General features: G+C 35.0%; 1 protein-coding gene across 3 annotated transcripts in view; it reads right to left on the bottom strand.

The window, feature by feature from the left end:
* Positions 1 to 18,158, bottom strand: part of AFTPH (aftiphilin) — a 60,918-nt gene that overhangs the window by 15,219 nt on the left and 27,541 nt on the right. For all 3 annotated transcript variants that reach the window (XR_014796520.1, XM_084901064.1, XM_084901065.1), the window contains exons 3-6: positions 10,148 to 10,299; positions 7,616 to 7,742; positions 7,147 to 7,203; positions 4,358 to 4,480 (exon numbers count right to left, since the gene is read on the bottom strand). Coding sequence is in view for 2 of the 3 variants with exons in the window: in XM_084901064.1 (XP_084757190.1) it covers positions 4,358 to 4,480; positions 7,147 to 7,203; positions 7,616 to 7,742; positions 10,148 to 10,299 (459 nt within the window). In the remaining variant the exon portion in view is untranslated. The remainder of the gene's footprint in view (positions 1 to 4,357; positions 4,481 to 7,146; positions 7,204 to 7,615; positions 7,743 to 10,147; positions 10,300 to 18,158) is intronic.

Below are 18,158 nucleotides of genomic sequence, written 5' to 3'. Positions count from 1 at the left end.
CCCTACTCTAGAGGGATGTTCGACTGCCCATTTAGGCCCGATCCCAGTAGGTGACCTCTAACTGCCTTCCTGCAGGCCTGGTCACCCCTAACTGGCCTCCCCTGTAGGCCTGGTCCCTCCCAACTGCCCTCCCTGCAGGCCCACACCCTCTTCCCCCAACTGCTCTCCCCTACAGGCCTGGGTATTCCCCAACTGCCCTTCCCTGCAGGACCGGTCACCCCCCAACTTTCCTCCTATGTCGGCCTGGTCACCACTAACTGCCTTCCCCTGCAGCCTTGATCACCCCCAACTGCCCTCCCTTGCAGGCCTGGTCCCTCCCAACTGCCCTCCCCTGAAGGCTTGATTGTCCCCAACTGCCCTCCTTTGTAGGCCTGGTCCCTTCCAACTGCCCTCCCCTGCTGGCCTGATCGCCCCTAACTGCCCTGCCTTACAGGCCTGGTTCCTCCCAACTGCCCTCCCCTGTTGGCCTGATCGCCCCTAACTGCCTTCCCTTGCAGGCCTGGTCCCTCCCAACTGCCCTCCCCTGATGGCCATTTGTGACAGCCATCTTGTGTCGACATGGGGACAGCCATCTTGTGTGTTGGAGTGATGGTCAATTTGCATATTGCTTTTATTAGATAGGATAATAATACAAGAATAAACTCTGTATTTTGAGTACTCACAACTGTAAACCTACTTTTGCTCCCACCTTGTATAATAATGAGGTCTAAAACACAAATCAACATTTTGTAGAAATGAGACAGATGAAAAACTGGACACCTATGCAATTATAGGCTAACTAATGACATTGACAAGGCAATGAAAAAGAAAAGCATTGGAATGAAGCATTTTAAAACAACTTGAAGCAATATGGTATTGTTACTGTGGAGACAAAAGTACTAAGAAAAACAAGGTCTTAAAAGAGCAAAAAAAATTGAAAAAGGAGACTAGAGACAGAATACTTGGGTTATCTAGTCTTAGCTATACCATTGATAGATGATTTGGGATATATTACTTAGCCTTTCCAAATATGTATTATAAAGGAGAGCACAATTATAATTGTTTTCTTTTTTTCTAACTCTAAAATTCTTAACTGAAATAGCCACATCAAGTAGCCTACAAGAGGAAGTTAGCTAGTGGTGACTAAATTAATAACTGCTAGTCAGAGAGTTTAGTCTACTCGGCAATGAGTGAAATCTAAAACAATAAAAGTGTAATATGCTACTTAGACTGGACATCCTTCCAGATGACCTTCCGGATGAAGCTGGGGCTGTGAGGAAGCCCAGGTCCCAGAGGGAAGGAAGGCCTATTCTTGCATGAATTTCATGCATCGGGTCTCTAGTGTGGTTGTAAGTACTGATCCTTCTCAGAGGGACATCAGTAATGACACCAGGAATGGTGTGACCTTGAAATTCAGTGTATAAAGATAAAAACAAGACAACAAAAGCATCACTACCCCCTTTTACCTATAATTTGTCTTAGAAAAAACACTAAAACACCATTAACAGTTGCCAATAAGTTATTACATTTCTAAACAAGAGATGCAATAATTAAAAGATTAATGAGTACAAACTAATTTGGAAGAAAGAATAAAAATTCAGTGGGTACCAAAATTGAGCTAGAATAGACAAAACAAAAAGCATGCAGTCACAATGAGAATTATGTAACTCAATTTGAAAGTCAATGTTTAATGCTGCCCAAAACAAACACTATAAAAAGAAGGTTTGGTATATTCTTTTTTTGGGGGGGGAGGGGGGAGGGAGAAGGTTGGGCGGGGAAAAAGAAAAGATATTAAACAGGTCTTTCCTGACACATTTTGTTAAGTTTCTAGCACTAAAGGCTATATAGCTTTTTAATCTGAAAACTATGAGTAGCAGGAAGACATAACAGCCTTACTGCATGGCCAAAAAGTAAAGTAAAAGTAGTATGTATGTTGCATGCTAAAGAATAGTGGTAAGAAATAGCACTTTATATAAAGATATCTTTACAACGTATAGCAGATGTTTGTTAAATATTTTAACTTGAATCACAAGTATGGAGCCAAGCAAAGATCTCACTTTTTAGTGATGGCAGTCAGGCATCTCAGCACAAAGTTCTGATAGGTTTACTGAAATCTGTTTAAGTGTGTTTATATATATTAGAATGACGACTTAAATGATCTCAAGTCAATTCAGAGATAAATATGAACAACTTCCATTGGGAAGTATTATTTTCATGCGTTCCCAGAAAAGCCTAAAAACTAAAGCTAAAGAGGATCACAAACTACAACAAAAAAGTATAAAATAATTTTTAAATTCACTATTTTTTTGTAAAAAGAAATGTGTGCACTAACAGAATAAAAGGATATGTTTGATTAAAAAGACCTTTTTTTTTTATATAAGTAGCAAGAGAGCAAGTTCTATTTTTTTAACAAAAAAGTTAGATGTGCTTAATGTTGCTAAAAATTTCTACACTTGCCTTTAAATAGGGAGACAGTAATCCTTTGCAAGTACACAGGGGTGTATGCGCATGAATAGATGGCAACATACAATGAGCTGCAAATAACCTCCATTACATTAACATTAATTTCCATTGAAAGTCTTTCATTAAATTGACACATGTTTGTATTAGGTCATCTAGATTTTTTAAAAGCATTTCTATAATTAAATTATATAATGAAGATATGTATAAGGTATGACTACAGTGAAATACATAAGATCGGCCAGATTTGGTAAAATAAACAATAGTTTATGGGCTCTAATACATAGACTTGGATAGGAGGAGAAGAGGGAAAGGAGGAAAGCAAAACTAGCAACAAGTGGCCTAAAATAAGAACAGCTCCATTTTTAGTAAATGAGCCAGCACTGTGAGTATGAGAATGCTGATTAAGGTAGACATGGAAATGAGTTCTAGGAGAAATAATTCTGGAATATGCATAGATAAGGCAGGCGTGGGAGGGCAGATGATATCCAGAGGGCAATGAAAAGAGGATAAAGGAAGTAAAAGAATCTGTCCTTAGATTCTCAGTAAGTAGAATCTAAGGACAGATTCTACTTACTGAGATATTTTGCCTAAGCCATCTTACCTATTTCCCAAAAGAGTTGGTGAAAGACCAGGTATTTTATGCATCAGGCCTCTGGTCACGAATTCAAAGGGATGTAAACTGGCTTCAAAGGAATGTTTAGCTGTGCCCAGGTATAAACCACAGTGGTACACAGCAGTAATATCATAAGTTTCTTGAAACACACTTGAAAGGGAAGGACCCTGCTTTATAGCATTATTTTCTAAAGTATGTTTTTCAAATACCAGTGCTGCAGGCTTTAAGACTCTTCTCCCCTAGTAACCTGCAGAAAAGGGTCTGTGGCCAAGAATATTTGAAACATGAATGACAATTAAATAGGGTTATTCACGACAGGATTCTTCCGAGTCCTTAATGTGTGTGTTGTGAATCTCCAAGGGTAGCTGAAGCCCTTCTTTTGTGTTGCATCTCTGGGGATTAGTATTTAGGGGAGCACATATTTTGGGAAAGGCTGTCCAAACATACATTTTTGTGTTAGATATAACTGAAGATGATATTTAAGGTTAAGAAATGACAAACACATCAAGGATATGTTTTAGAAATGGTAATGTTCACTTAAAAATAGCAATCTTCTAAAAAACAGTATTTAACTAGCACTAAATCCATTTCTGATCTGATGTGGGAAAAGTAAGCAACCTAAGATGGTTATTTTCCTCAGATAAAGTGAGAGGGAGGCTTTGATATTATATGTATTAGACTAAAATAAATTTTGTGCTTAAATGTGCTAAGCAGGTAAAGAATAAGAAAGGTAAAAGAGCTTTCTTTTTTTTCTTAATGGATAGTTTTGCTAAATGTAACATCATTTTCAGTAATAGTTTTATTCAAACTTCCCAAACACATTTTTGATATAATAAACACATCTGAACTTTATAAATTTTGCAGGCTTCAAGAAAAACACATAATAGCAGACTTGAAGAGTCAGTATAAATGCAGTGTTCCCCATTTTTGAGGAATCCAGCACTTATCAGATTTGTGTATCAGTAATGACCATACAATGTTCAAGCTGCAAGGGACTTTAAGAGATGCATGTTTCAAAGTCTTCATTTTAAAGGAAAAGAGACTACGTTTTAGATAGGTTTAAAGGACTTACTCATGACCAGCCAGTTCTCAATTTGTGTCTTTCTACTCTTAGAAATGAAAGATAATTTGTTCATTGTATTCCAAGTGGTGTTATTTAATAAGTAATCAAAATCACACCCATCATGAAGTCAAATTTTTAAAACATTAAAAAAATTAAGTCTATACATGTATGTCCAGTGTGTGTGGACATACATATATAGATATGCCTGAACATATCTATACACATACAGATATTTTTACCTGGAATTGGTCAGATGTACATGTGTTCAATTCTGGTGACATGGAGGTTGTCTGACCGATGGAAGCAATTTTTTCTGCAGCAGATAGTGGTTTCAAGGGTTCCTTGGTAGGCTCTAGCATACCCTGAAAAAGGTATATTAGTCATTAATTTGGGGTAGGGGAATCAACCCATAAACTTTACAAGAAATTTAATCTATAAGGAAGCAGAAAGGATAAAACAGATTATTTGGAAAGTTACTAAAGACAAAAGGAACAATTCTTTAATTTTGTTTAGAGAAAATTTTATTGCACTATAATGAGAACTGCTTCACAGTAATACCTTGGAAACCCAAACTTTTTGAAGTAAGACCCTGTATTTTAAATCAAATTTATTTTAAAGTACCTGGTTATCACTGCCACACAAAAGCAAAAGCACAAGCTGTGATGGCGAGGATGGGGAGAATCTTTAAGAAACGAGCATAAACAACAGATATTACATACCAGCCCCAACAATTTTATGACGTTTCTGACACTGAATCCGCAGGTATAGGGCTCCTTCATACACATTACACCATGGTGGAGCTTGGAGAACTGAGAGCTAATTTTAAAACACATGGGAATCTATTGTTTGATTCTAGCTCAACTAAAATATGGGAGCCTTAATACTTAGTTCTTTGGACTGGCCAAGCAGAGACACAACCATTTCAGAGGAGAAAACATCTTACATGTTCCACTAGGTGTATGAAAATCTAATATGCTTTTTGAGTTACACTAAAATATAATGGGATTCCTGTCTGAAAAAAAGCCAAGCTTTTATACATTTAAAACTTGATAAGTTCTGAGTATTTATCAACCAGACCAAATAAAAGTCTCCCTCTAATGGGAGTGGAGTGGGGATGGGGAGGAATGCAAAATCAAAGCTGCTAAGTCAATAATGTTAGAATCTGTAAATTTCTAGAACCTAAAGCAATTTACAGATTGAAGTCATGAATGCATGGTCTAGCTCAATACCCCTTGCATAAGTGTGCCCTTATACTAGTACAAGGAGACAATGTATTTGGCAATTACTAGTCTTAGCCAACTTTTCTAATGTGACCTATCACTTAAACCAGTGGTTCTCAATCAGTAGTAGTCCTCAATCAATAGTTTCTGCATCCCCTGGGTTAGATGTGCAAATTCTTAAGCCCCACTCCAGACCTACTGATCAAGAACTCTGAGGGTGGTGCCCAGCATTCTGTGTTTTTAACAAGTCTTGCAAGCACTTCACATTAAAATCCAAGAACCAGTGACTTAAATGATCATTTCAGATACTATTCCTCCAGATGAGATCAAAAGATATTGAACATCTCACATTTGTAAAGCACCATGGGGAAAATTAAGGCATTATTAAAATTTGAAGCCAGATATGAAAAAGAATAAACTTCTAAATGTAAAGCATTACTAAAATGAATGATAAAATGATGCATTCACTAAATCAACTTCAGAATTAAAAGCTTATAAAAATAGTAAATTATTATTAACAAAGATTTTAATTACGCTAGCAAAATAAAGCATAAATATTCATCGCTAACCTCTCATAAAACTTTAAGAACTGGCTCATGTGATGAGCCTACACATAAGCATTAAGTAGGTTATTGCTGAATGAAAGCTCCTACAGTAAAATTCATATTTCCTGTTTAGAATATGACAATAACACCAACAACTTCGGGAATGCTATTCCTTGAGGGGGCAAAAAAACAAACAAACAAAAAAACAACAAAGAACCAAAACTTTAAATAAATATTGTGGATTATATTTATCCACAGCAGAAAAGGGTGTAAGGATAATCAAGGTGTTTTGAAAATGTAAGATTTATTAATGAACAGAAACTGGTAAGAATGAATGCAGAAAAGTTTTTGTCCAATTTCACAAAACAAACAAAACTACAAAACAAAACAAAGCAAAATGGTCAAACTCAATATCAATAATTAGAGCTTATTCATGGGAAAAATTTTTAGATTAAAGAAAGGTCAAGCTCCACAGCAAATTCATTTTTACATGCACATAAAGAGTTAAAATTTATATTCCACACCAAGGGTGCCTTAGCTTTTTCTTTCTTTCTCAAATATAGTATTTTCAAGTTATTGGCAAAAATTTTAAAAATATTTTTAGTTTACTAGATAAGACATTTTAATCCACCAATAACTCAATGACACACCAAAAACCACAAACATATCCAACTTTAAAATGTGACTGAATCTTGATATGGTACATAATGAAAATTCCTCAGTTATCCTGGACTACCTGGCATATCTAAAAAAACAAAACAAAACAAAACCAAAATTCAACACATTTACAATATTAATGATAAAACTAAGGACCAATTATGGGCATTTTCAGTTACTACAATTTTGTATTTCCAAGCTATTTTATACATCTCTAGTTTTGTTATTTAAATTGATCACAACTGGATTAATACAAATGGTATCTAAGTCTTTAGATATTTTAGCTTTTTCTACTTGAAAGCAATTTAGAAAAAAGAAGAAAAATACACAAGAAAAAAGAGAGACCTCCAGGAAAGCATTTTACAATGAGCACTAACAGTAGTAAGATAAAAGTAATTTTCAATCTAAAAGAAAAGTCTGTAACTAATGGAGTATAAAAAATATCCTCAGATGAAGACTTAAAGGGATTTATGACATCAAAAATGATACAATATTTATTCCCTTAATGTTCTCATATTAAATGCCCTTAAAATACATGTCATATAATGTAAATGATTTAATAAATGCAGCAATGATAAATACACACAGAAACATTTTTATACTTACCAATCCTGCTGCATACATGGGCACTATAACAGGTTGCTTCTTATTGCCCGTGAAGAGCTATACATGTGTTAGAGAGAAACAGCATATATTTAGATAATGATCTGTCATAAAATAAAATACTTTCTAAAAAATGCTTGCAATGCTTAACTACATACATCAAAAATGGTAAATTGAAGAAATTGTCAAATTGCCCATATGGGTTGGAATTTTAATCTCCTAGTCCAATTCTTTCATTTTATAGTTAAGGAAAACACTAAACAACTTTTTCTAAAAATAAGAAATATTGATTGGAGAAAAACTGAGATAGATTTATGTTTAAAAGTTGGCATATTCAATATACATGAACATCTAGACCAATTAATAATTATTTTTCTGAGGAAATAGCTTATCACAGCTTAAATAGAAATGTAATAATTTAAAAACATCCAAAAGTTGATGAAAGGAATCTCCAAGGTACTAGCAAACTCACAATGTTTCGGGTGTCTATTCCCAAGGAGCACAAAAGCTTCTTGTTGCTATGGGAGCCGCCCCACTGATATCTCAAGCCATGTGCATCGTGGATATCCTGTAGCTCAGTCCATACATCCAGCAGTTCCCTGTAAAGTCATGATGAAGCCACCAACAATGATTTACTCAATAGCTTTCACCAAGAATTCTACTTTTACTGTGACTGTGAAATATTAAACATTCCAATTAATTTGAGTCTAACATGAATATACAACCAGTATCTGAATTAAATCAACACCCAACACTTACAGTCATTAGAAAAATAACTAAGTTAAACTCATTGGAAACAATATGCTAGTAATCAAGCACAAATTTAGCCTGTATGTTGTTTTTCATATTAAAGCAAAAATATTTAAAAGGAAAAATAAACTCAGCATTCTACTTTCTTAATACAGCCATTTAATATTTGTATTTCCTCCTTGAGTTTTGATCCCCCAAAACACAGTTGCAATTATAGCATATATATAATTTTGTATTTTTTCAGATTTTAAGCATTTCCTCATTTACATATGTGTTTTTCATAGACTGTGTAATATTCTATTAAGACCAATTGCACCATCATTTATTTAGCTATACTCCTACAGTTTTAAATAAGATTTTCTGTTCAGCTCTTGTTAGTAAGGCAAGAATATCTTCATGTACTTTATGGTGTGTGTTGTTGTTGAGTTGTGTTATTTCCTTAGATGAATCTTCTGGAAAGAGATTCCTGGGTCTAAGAGTATGAACTACCTATACAACTAGCAATAAAAAAAGCAAACAAAAACAGTTTTAAGCTGGCAAAAAATAAACCTTTTTGTCCCCATCTCTTCTCAGATTATCAACCCCAAAACAAAAATCAAGAAGCAAAAATAATCTCCATCTTCAATGAAATTAAAAGATACTTAAGACCCCGAGCCACAAATATTAAGGTCGCAGAGAGCTACGAAGGGAAGACCTGTGGAAGGAAAGAATGCCTCCAGAGGTGAGAGTAAAGAAATGCAGGAGTCCAGGAATGAAAATAACATTGAAATTAAAACTAGAAAATCAATCTAGATCCTCTAACAGCTAATAATAAGAGTTCCAGAAAGAAAACAGAGACAATGAAAGAAGATAATTGTCAATACAAGCGGAACTGCCCTACACTGGAGAGCGGGAGTCTCTGGACTGAAAGGTCCCGTGCTCAGTCCAAGGAATGACAAGACTCCTATTTCATTGTGAAATTTCAGAACACCAGCAACGAAAGATCCTAGATTATAAATTTAATGTGAGAGTAAATAAAATAAAACTATCTCATATGTACCTTTTTTCTCAGGAGGCTATTAAGAGGATGTGGGGCCATCAAAATAGGATCTAAAAAGTGAACAGAAGTCCCCAAGACAACATGTGTTTAAGAGGATTGAAATAGGAAGATGGAAGTTCCTAAGGAAAAAATGGTATGGCCAGCCTGACAGGTTTGATCATAAGTAAAATTATATTAACAGGCTGTTTGCTGGTAGAAAAAGGCTTAGAAATGTAAAAAGAGAGTCAGGAAAAAGTTGTACTATAATGGAATTAGTGGCTATGCTAGGACCATTATTAACATCCTATATAATAAAGAGGTAATATGCAAATTGACCGTCAAGCCCTAGGACAAGATGGCCACCCCCATGTGGTCACAAGATGGCCAGCAGGGGAGGGCAGTTGTGGGCAATCAGGCCAGCAGAGGAGGGCAGTTAGGGGTGACCAGGCCAGCAGTGGAGCACAGTTGGGGGCAATCAGTCCTACAGGGGAGGACAGTTGGGGACGACCAGGCCAGCAGGGGAGGGCAGTTGAGGGTGAGCAGCCCCGCAGGGAAAGGTAGTTGGGGGCAACCAGGCCAGCAGGGGAGGGCAGTAGGGGGTGAACAGGACGGCAGTGGAGGGTAGTTGGGAGCAATCGGGCTGGCAGGGGAGCAGTTAGGCGTTGATCAGGCTGGCAGCAGAGTGTTTAGGGGGTGATCAGGCTGGCAGGCAGGCAGGCGAGAAGTTGGGAGCCAGCAGTCCTGGATTGTGAGAGACACGTCTGACGGATCAGGCTTAAACCGGCAGTTGGACATCCCTTGAGGGGTCCCAGATTGGAGAGGGTGCAGGCTGGGCTGAGGGACCCATCCACCCTAAGACCACAAATTTCATGCACCGGGCCTCTAGGGATTATCATAATGAAAATACCAAATAAAAATTTAACTGAAAACTATAAGTATATTGGAATGATGGAGAATAGCAGATGTAAGATCTAAATTCTGATCTACCATACTACGAAGTCAAAAGATGGAATGTAAGAGTGACTGATTAGAATACTGATTTAGAAATACCAGAAAAAAAGCTAAAAAATGTAGACGCATGGAGGTTTTAAAAAAATTATGTATTTTTAGCACAATATGATTTTTAAAAACTTTAACACAATAATGTTTCAGAATCCTAATGTTTTTGATAACCTTATAAAATAGAAGTTGACACTAACACATCTACATACTATCTAACAACTGTCTACTACTTACCCACTTTCAGTTAAGGCCTCTCTTGTCTTTACTGGCAAGGTGCTTGTTTCCAGCAAGTGCTTCAGGGACGTAACTTCCTCTTCAGTATCAGGGACGAATATGGAAGGAAAACATGCTTCGAAAATTCGCTCCAGGCGGTTTAGTAAAGCTGTCTGTACCAAAACACCCCCCAAAAGTATATTTTCATTTCTCAAGTTTTAATGTCATATTTCTTCTTCTTCTTCTTCATCATCATCATCATCACACACACACACACACACACCCTCTGTCCATTATTATAAGACAGAGAGGGAAACTACCAGTCAGACACATCATCATCACACACACACACACACACACACACACACACACACACACACACACCCTCTGTCCATTATTATAAGACAGAGAGGGAAACTACCAGTCAGACACATGTGAAAGAAGCACAATTACTCATAGAAGAGCTGTTTTAAATGATTACTTTAAATAATCTTGGTGATACAGCAATGGAAAGTAAATGTAGCTATATAACAAGCAATATACCTGGTATTTTAGAAACATGTTATTTAATCCATTAGAAAATTCTACAAAGAAGAAATTATTACCCAATTGTAAAGTGAGAAAGCAATCTCAAAGTCTGAATAAATTGTCCAAAGCAAAAACAAAAACAAATACTAAATAGCATTCATATTCTTTACAATACACTGGGATGTTTCTTATCACCACTCACATTCTACAATATATTTAGGACCAATAAGATTGGATGCCTGTAAAAGTATGCTACTATAACTGAACAAACCTTTTTTTTGGACATACATTTGAATCCTGAAAGCCTTTCAGAAACATCTCTGCTGCCAAAAGAGCAAACCAAAATAGGAAAGAATATCTCAATTTTTACTTAGAAATTCAACAGCTCATTTATTATTCTGATGATCTGTGTTATCTTCTAGAAATTCCATTTCTCTACATTTCTATGGTATGTATATATGTATTTTTTAATAAAACAATGCCTTTTCTCCAAGCAAAAGTCATATATACCCAAGAAAATTGGTATTTGGGAGTTTTTTCATTAATTAAAACTTACTGGATTTACATTAACTTACATTTTTGGTTACAACTAGGTTTATTCTACATGTGCAACCTACAATAACATTTATTCTCTAACTATTTCAGATACATGTAAAATTGAATAGTTCAATTTACTAAACATCAAATAGGAATACAAATTGTTAACATGTTAAAGCTTGTTGGAAGATTAAGTGTCTTTCTGAAATGACACCCAGTGTACAAGAGAATGCCACATCATGGTGGTACTTCCTGCCAAGTAAGGCACACAGTTATCACTTGCTTTCTGTTGTTTAGTACAGTCAGCAAACAGGAAAACCAAAAGGAAAGATTTCACAAACATTTTTCAAAGTAAAATCTCTCTTTTGAAAGGAGTACCAGAGCAAAAAACTTAGCACTGCATAATTAGTCTCAGGTACTCTTCTGCTCTAAAATCTTTATTATGTTCATGTCTGTGATATGAGAAAAGTTCTCAGTATCAATTATGAAACTTCCAATAAAAAGTAGGCTCCAGATCCCAAGGCTTGTGAAACCTGAGTGTGTCAAGGGGACCAGCACTTAAAGGCTTCCACCGGGGGAATGGACAGACATCACTTTTAAACAGATCAGATAACCATCTAATTGGAAACATGAGGAGTGTTGGCATCTCCTGGGCAGGGAAGGTAAACAAAACTCACTTAAGACCAAATTTTTATTTCTCTGTAAATTAAAACAATTATTCTGGTATCTTCTTTTAAATGGGATAAAAACAACAACATTTATAAGAAATAAATGACTCCAAAATACATTCAATCATTTGAACAATATTACACAACAAGTCTAAGGTATACCAGCAAGCAAATTCTTAAATTAGTGGATTGTACGTTAGGAAACAGAGCATTACATTAACCCGATTACCTCAATATTTATTTCTTTCCCAATCTTTTCTCATAAAGAATAATAATTACATAGTAATTTGAAAAGGAGATTCCATATGTCTAGGATTAGACATTACATTAAATTGCTTCAAATCTATTCTTGAATGAAGCAGGAAATTTTTTTCCATAAAGGGTTAGATAGTAAATACTTTCGGATTTGCAGGCCATCCATAAACCAGCAAGTTTGGGTGTGTTCTAATGAAACTTTATGTACTAAACAGGTATCATGACAGATTTGTCGTAGGCCACAGTTTGCCCAACTGAGGTAGGGCAATAAACAAGTAACAAAGATTCAAGTAGCCAGAGTCCACTAACTGAACAGCACTACCCAACACATACTGCCACTATATTATAGTGTCATCAAAGCAGTTCTAAATTCAATTTCTAAAAATTATAGGAGCTTTGAGGTAAGGACTATCCCTTATCTTGAATCTCTGGTATCTAGATTCCTACACATAACTGGTGCAAGAATATTAACTATATCAACATAAAGTAGACTTAAAAACAAACAAACACCAAAATGCTTCACTTTTATTTAAGATTGCAGGGAGCATATTTGTTCTATTTACTAAAGTACATCTTATTGTAAGCCATCTAAATAATTTTTGTACATAGACTGGACATATTTATATAATTTTAACATCTATAAATAACAATAGCTGAATGAATGCCTTTATGTAATGCACTATGCTTGATGCTCTACATATATTACTTGATAAATCCATTAAAAGAAACCCTGAAAGACAATTATTGTATCCATGTTATAGATGAAGAAAGTAAAGGGAGATTAATATAACTAACTAGTCACAAGCTGGCATGGTGCACAGCAAGGATTTGACCCAAAGTCAGTCGCTAAAGCCTACTTTCTTTTCATTAAATCATGCTTTTATATACTTTTAAAAATATCTTTCAAACATTTGTAGTCATTAGGTAAGGTATTCAACTATTAACTGCTGATTTGCTTAAGAAAGCAAATAATTTCATTCAATACAATTCATAGTTTTCAACAAAGCAAATTGAAAATTTTTACTCATCAATGCTATGCTCTACATTAATGTGAGGGTAACAAAAGTGTAAATACTTAGCATACTAAATTGTAGCTGAGATTATAATAGTAACTACATAAAATAATATTCACATCAAATACTTAACCCTTTGCACTCCGCTGTCCCCTCTCAGGGGACATCGGAATTCTAGCATATCACTCGGATGTCCCCTCTCAGGTGGGACATTGCAGTTTATTAGTGATTACGGGGAATTGAGTTAATTCAACGCACGTTTCCGCCGCAAAGTAGCGTCGAGTAGCTGGTAGCCAATGTCCAGAATGGTTCGGAGTGCAAAGGGTTAAATTTTAAATGCCTTCAAAGGGTTAAATTTTAAATGCTCTTTTTCCTCTTTTCAAAGAGGAAAAAGAGCCATCAGTTCTCCCTTAAATTTGGAATTTAGAAACTGACTAGTTGGCTAAATACCAGTTTATATAACTTAGTCATGTACTTCAATTCATATAAATCTCAACTACTAAGCCTAGCAAACAGCAGCACATCTAGCCATTAAACATTTTAAGAACTGGGGGCTTTAATAAATGCAAGGTTGAAAGTCAAATGCCCTTCCAGGGAGGTGCCAGATTCCCTTTTCATTTTCTCTATTCGTGTCCATGGTTAGGAAGCCAAATAAGGGGTTTACTACTTGCACAGAAGGGCACTTATTCCCATAGGAGTTCCTACCTATCAAAACTATTCTGAGAATGGAAACTAGCCCAAAGCAGCAGCTTTGCTCTCAAAATACTTTGATGGGCAAATATAGAGCCAGAATTAGGGGTACTCCCACACAAATTCTCATCTGTCTCTATTACTTTCTGCGATTCACCAAAAAAAATCCAATTAGCAACACTATTTCTTGTACCTCTAAAGACCACTTTCCAAGTTCATTTCTGAGATTATTCAGTAATAGTTAACATTTATTGAGCACTTATTATGTGCAAGGCACTGTGCTAATTAAGAACCTACAGATGCACAATTTTATTTTACCTTCATAATAAGAATTTGAAGTATTGATACTTTGATTATTCTTTAAATCTGAGGTTCAGGGAAGTGGATAATGCAAAAGTTAGGGCTGAAACATGAATGTGAATCTAGCAGTGGGACTCCAGAGCCTTGCTTTTAGCATTATACTATGCCCAGGACCAACATACAAAATAGGCATAGGGCCTAGTGCCCACCATAATTTTAGGGGTTCATGAAAATGTTTTAATATCTAATATTAACATACTCATCTTTATACCATTATAAAAGAAAAATTTAAATATCTCTTATGGGGAAGGAGCTCACAAAAGTCCTATGTGGCCTTGGCTATCCTACTCTCCAAAGGTAAACTGGCTTTTGTAACATTTCTCATTTCAAACATATTTGCTTTCCTATCAGGGTCCTTTATTACCTTAAGTGTTTTTATATTTTCATTTTTTTTTCAAACCATATAGAATTTCTGGGAAAGCAAAAACAATTAACTACCCGATTGTTTAATTCATCAATGGGGGACAAAGTGTCATGCATGAATTCCCAGTTCCATCATATCTTCTGTCTAAGATTGGAAGAAGAAAGCCCTAGGATATACTAGTATAAGCAGCCTTTTATGCACTTGTGCAAATAAATCATATTATCTAATGCAGAATTTTCCCACTGGTAGCCTCAGTCACAAACAAGGTACAAGTGTTCTAAAATTTTTGAAAGCTATACATAGACATGTGGTTCTCATATGGTTAATTTTAGGTATCAACTTGACTGGGCCATGAGGTGCTTAGAGGTTGATCAAACATTATTCTGGTTATGTCTGTGGAGGTGTTTCTAGATGAGATTAACACTGGAATTGGTAGATGGAATAAATAGTCTTTTCCAATATGAGTGAGTCTCATCCAATCACTGAAGACAGCTCAAAGACTGTAGAAATTGGGACTTTTCAGTCTTTAAAAACGCATGAGCCAACCCCCTCCCCCCAACTCTTCCCTCATCCATTCATCCATCCATCCATTCTCCTGGTTCTGTTTCTCTGGAGCACATGTGTCAAACACAAGGCCCGCGGGCCAAATCCAGCCCGCCAGGCCTTGCAATGTGGCCCGCACCGCGCTGTCATCACTGCACTCCGCTGTCAGTTTATGACATTGTCAGTTTATGACTGTTCAGTAAACCATTCGGCCCGCGATTTAGGCTGGATTTTAGATTTTGGCCCCTTCTCTGATTGAGTTCGACACCCCTACTCTGGAGAGTGCTAACTAATACACTTTTATTTTATAAACAACTGGAGTATGAGCAGATTAAGAGTACTGAAAGTCTTCATTCAGTTTTTCAAAGTAGTGTGTAAGATCAATACAACTAGGGGTCCTAGACTCTGGTTCTTATGCCATTCAAATACGTATCTCCTTTAATGCATTTTGTATTTAAGGTAATTCCTGAAATTCCTTAAATATATTTATAGATAGTTTTTTCTTTCTTTCTTAGGAAAGAAACAGTTTTAATATTGTTAACAGTTTTAATATTGATAGCATTAGGTCTTGCTCTTAAGTGGAAGTTTAGAAGAAACATAAAATCCACTGGGTAATATAATCTTCCATTTAAAAAGATACCTTATGCCCCAACATCATTAAATATTAAGTAAGATATCAAGTACAACCTACAATTGTATACTTGTCAGTTTCCAATTTTAAACTATATAAAAGCGACTGGTTATAATATTCATGAGACTCTAAAAAGATGCTTTGCATAATTTTTGGATATGTCCTTCAATTCATATAAATCTCAATAAATCTAATAAAACATTTCTGTCTATTTTGGAATCAAAGCCCAAAAATTCAAATTTTTTTGAGGGAAAAATAACAAAAGGAATCACTGTCCAAATACTTCAGATTAGCAAAGAGCCATAAGACCAAAATCTTAATTTCTTGAGATATAATTGACATATAACATTATATTAATTTCAGGTGTACAACACATGAATAAACATATGTGTATACTACAAACTGACCACCACAATAAATCTAATTAACATCCATCACCACACAGTTACAAATTTTTCTTGTAATGAGAATTTTTAAGATCTACTCTCTTAGCAACTTTCAAATATAAAATACAGTATTATGAATTATGATCATCATGCTGTACCTTTCATCCCCAGGACTTATTTATTTTATAACTAAAAGTTTGTATCTTTTGACAACTTAATTTTCTTTATTTGTTGCTTACTTCTGTTTTCAGTTATAAATTGAAGTGTTCCCCAAATAAAGGAAAACTTTCACAAGCCTCAGTCAGATGATTAAACAAACAAAGGTGAAAATATAGGATTAGTTATACTCATTTTGAGAATGCTGATTTTCTGATGAACAAACCAATATCTTAATCTGAAAATATCATAAGCCAAAGTATTAGAGATTCTCTTTTTTCCTTTTTGTGATATTAATATTTAAAGCTCTCAAAATGAATCTTGATCTAAACTATTTTCTAAGTAGCATTATCAATTAGATACCTAATAAGAAAAAAATGATTCATAGCTTCCTTTTCTACAGCCAATTAATATTTTTTAAAAATTACTAATTACCTAAATTATCAAATAACAGTAGAGTAATACTTTTCAAATTTTACAAAAGCTCAAAGTTAACTGCAGTGCTTATGACATTATCTTCTTTACTGTATTCTTAAGAAAAAGGTATCTTGGCTATCAGTCAAGGTTCCTTTCTGGAAAATTAACAGGTAAACAAACAAACCTGTTAAAACAATGTAAATAATGGTCTTTTGGAAAAAAGGACTGTTTTGAAAAAGGACTTTTGTTGTCATTTTGTTTTGTTTTAAATCTTAGCCCAAAAAGTGAAGAATAGTTTTGACCTCTTTCCAATTTATACAATAGAGATACCACTACCTGCTTTTCTCTGTTAATAAGAATGAAATATATTGAACTCTAAAAAAGAATATTTCACTGTAGAGGAAGAATATTTATCAATACACGATCATGTATGGCTTAAATCCCCTTTGAGGTTTGCTAGACACACTTCTGAGAATTAGTTTATTTAAGAACATTTTACAATTTTGAAAAATTTCTTCTTGGTTGATTTTCCCCCTAAGTAACAAATTATTGCAATAAAGCCACAATAACTGATTTTTTTCTTGACCCTAGGAAGAGATATTTTATTAAAATGTTAAGAGCCCTGCTGGAGTCGCTCAGCAGATCCTGGAAAAGAAAGAAATTGCAGGCCACAGGCCTCCTTCACAACAGCAGGATAAGAATGAAAGTCATTTGCAACTACTCAGTCAGCAGGGCTTACTCATTTTCCTACCTCAACTTTCCTCCAAAGTTCTCTTCCAGCCCTTTCCAGCAGTCTATTTCAACACCCACCTCCAAGTTCTGCTCCTTTTGTGTAACTCATTCAGCAAAAATAAAAGCCTAAGGACTGAGCCAAATAAATCTCAGGAAGTCTTAATGCATCTTGCCATATATACACAGTTTGTTATATTTTTTAAAAATAGAATCATATTAAAATTTTTGGTGTTTCAGATTTTTTCACTCATTTTAAAATTTACTGTCATTTTATCTGCACAAAAGTCCTTTGAAGTAGGTATTACAGATAACGGAGTTCAGAGGTAACTTGTCTTAAGCTTATAAGAGGCTGAGTCAAGATTCAATCTCAGATACATAAGATTCCATAAGGACCATATACTTTATTACCTCCTATATTCAGTTATCAAATTATACATAAATAACTTCGATCAACTTGTATGATGCAAAAAATTCCTTTTTAAAGTGGTTATACTTTAAAAAATTCATTATCTGATGATGTTAAATGTTCTAACGCCATAAATTAAAGATGATCCAATACCAGTGTCACCTTATACTCTAGTAAGATGAACCTAACTATGAAAAGGTTAGGTCAAAACCAACAGTCTTTGCTTTGCATTGTATAATTAATTCACTCATTCTTTACAATTGCAAGCTTCTGTCTCAATAATAAATTTCTCATCAGATATAAAACATTAGCCAAACTATGTAATAACTGAATTAGCAAATAACTT

Source organism: Pipistrellus hanaki (genome assembly GCF_964339955.1).
Source record: "Pipistrellus hanaki genome assembly, chromosome: 12".
In the NCBI taxonomy this organism is placed as follows: Eukaryota; Metazoa; Chordata; class Mammalia; order Chiroptera; family Vespertilionidae; genus Pipistrellus; species Pipistrellus hanaki.
The sequence above is the reverse complement of the archived record's forward strand: the minus strand, read 5'-3'. Positions and strand labels throughout refer to the sequence as shown.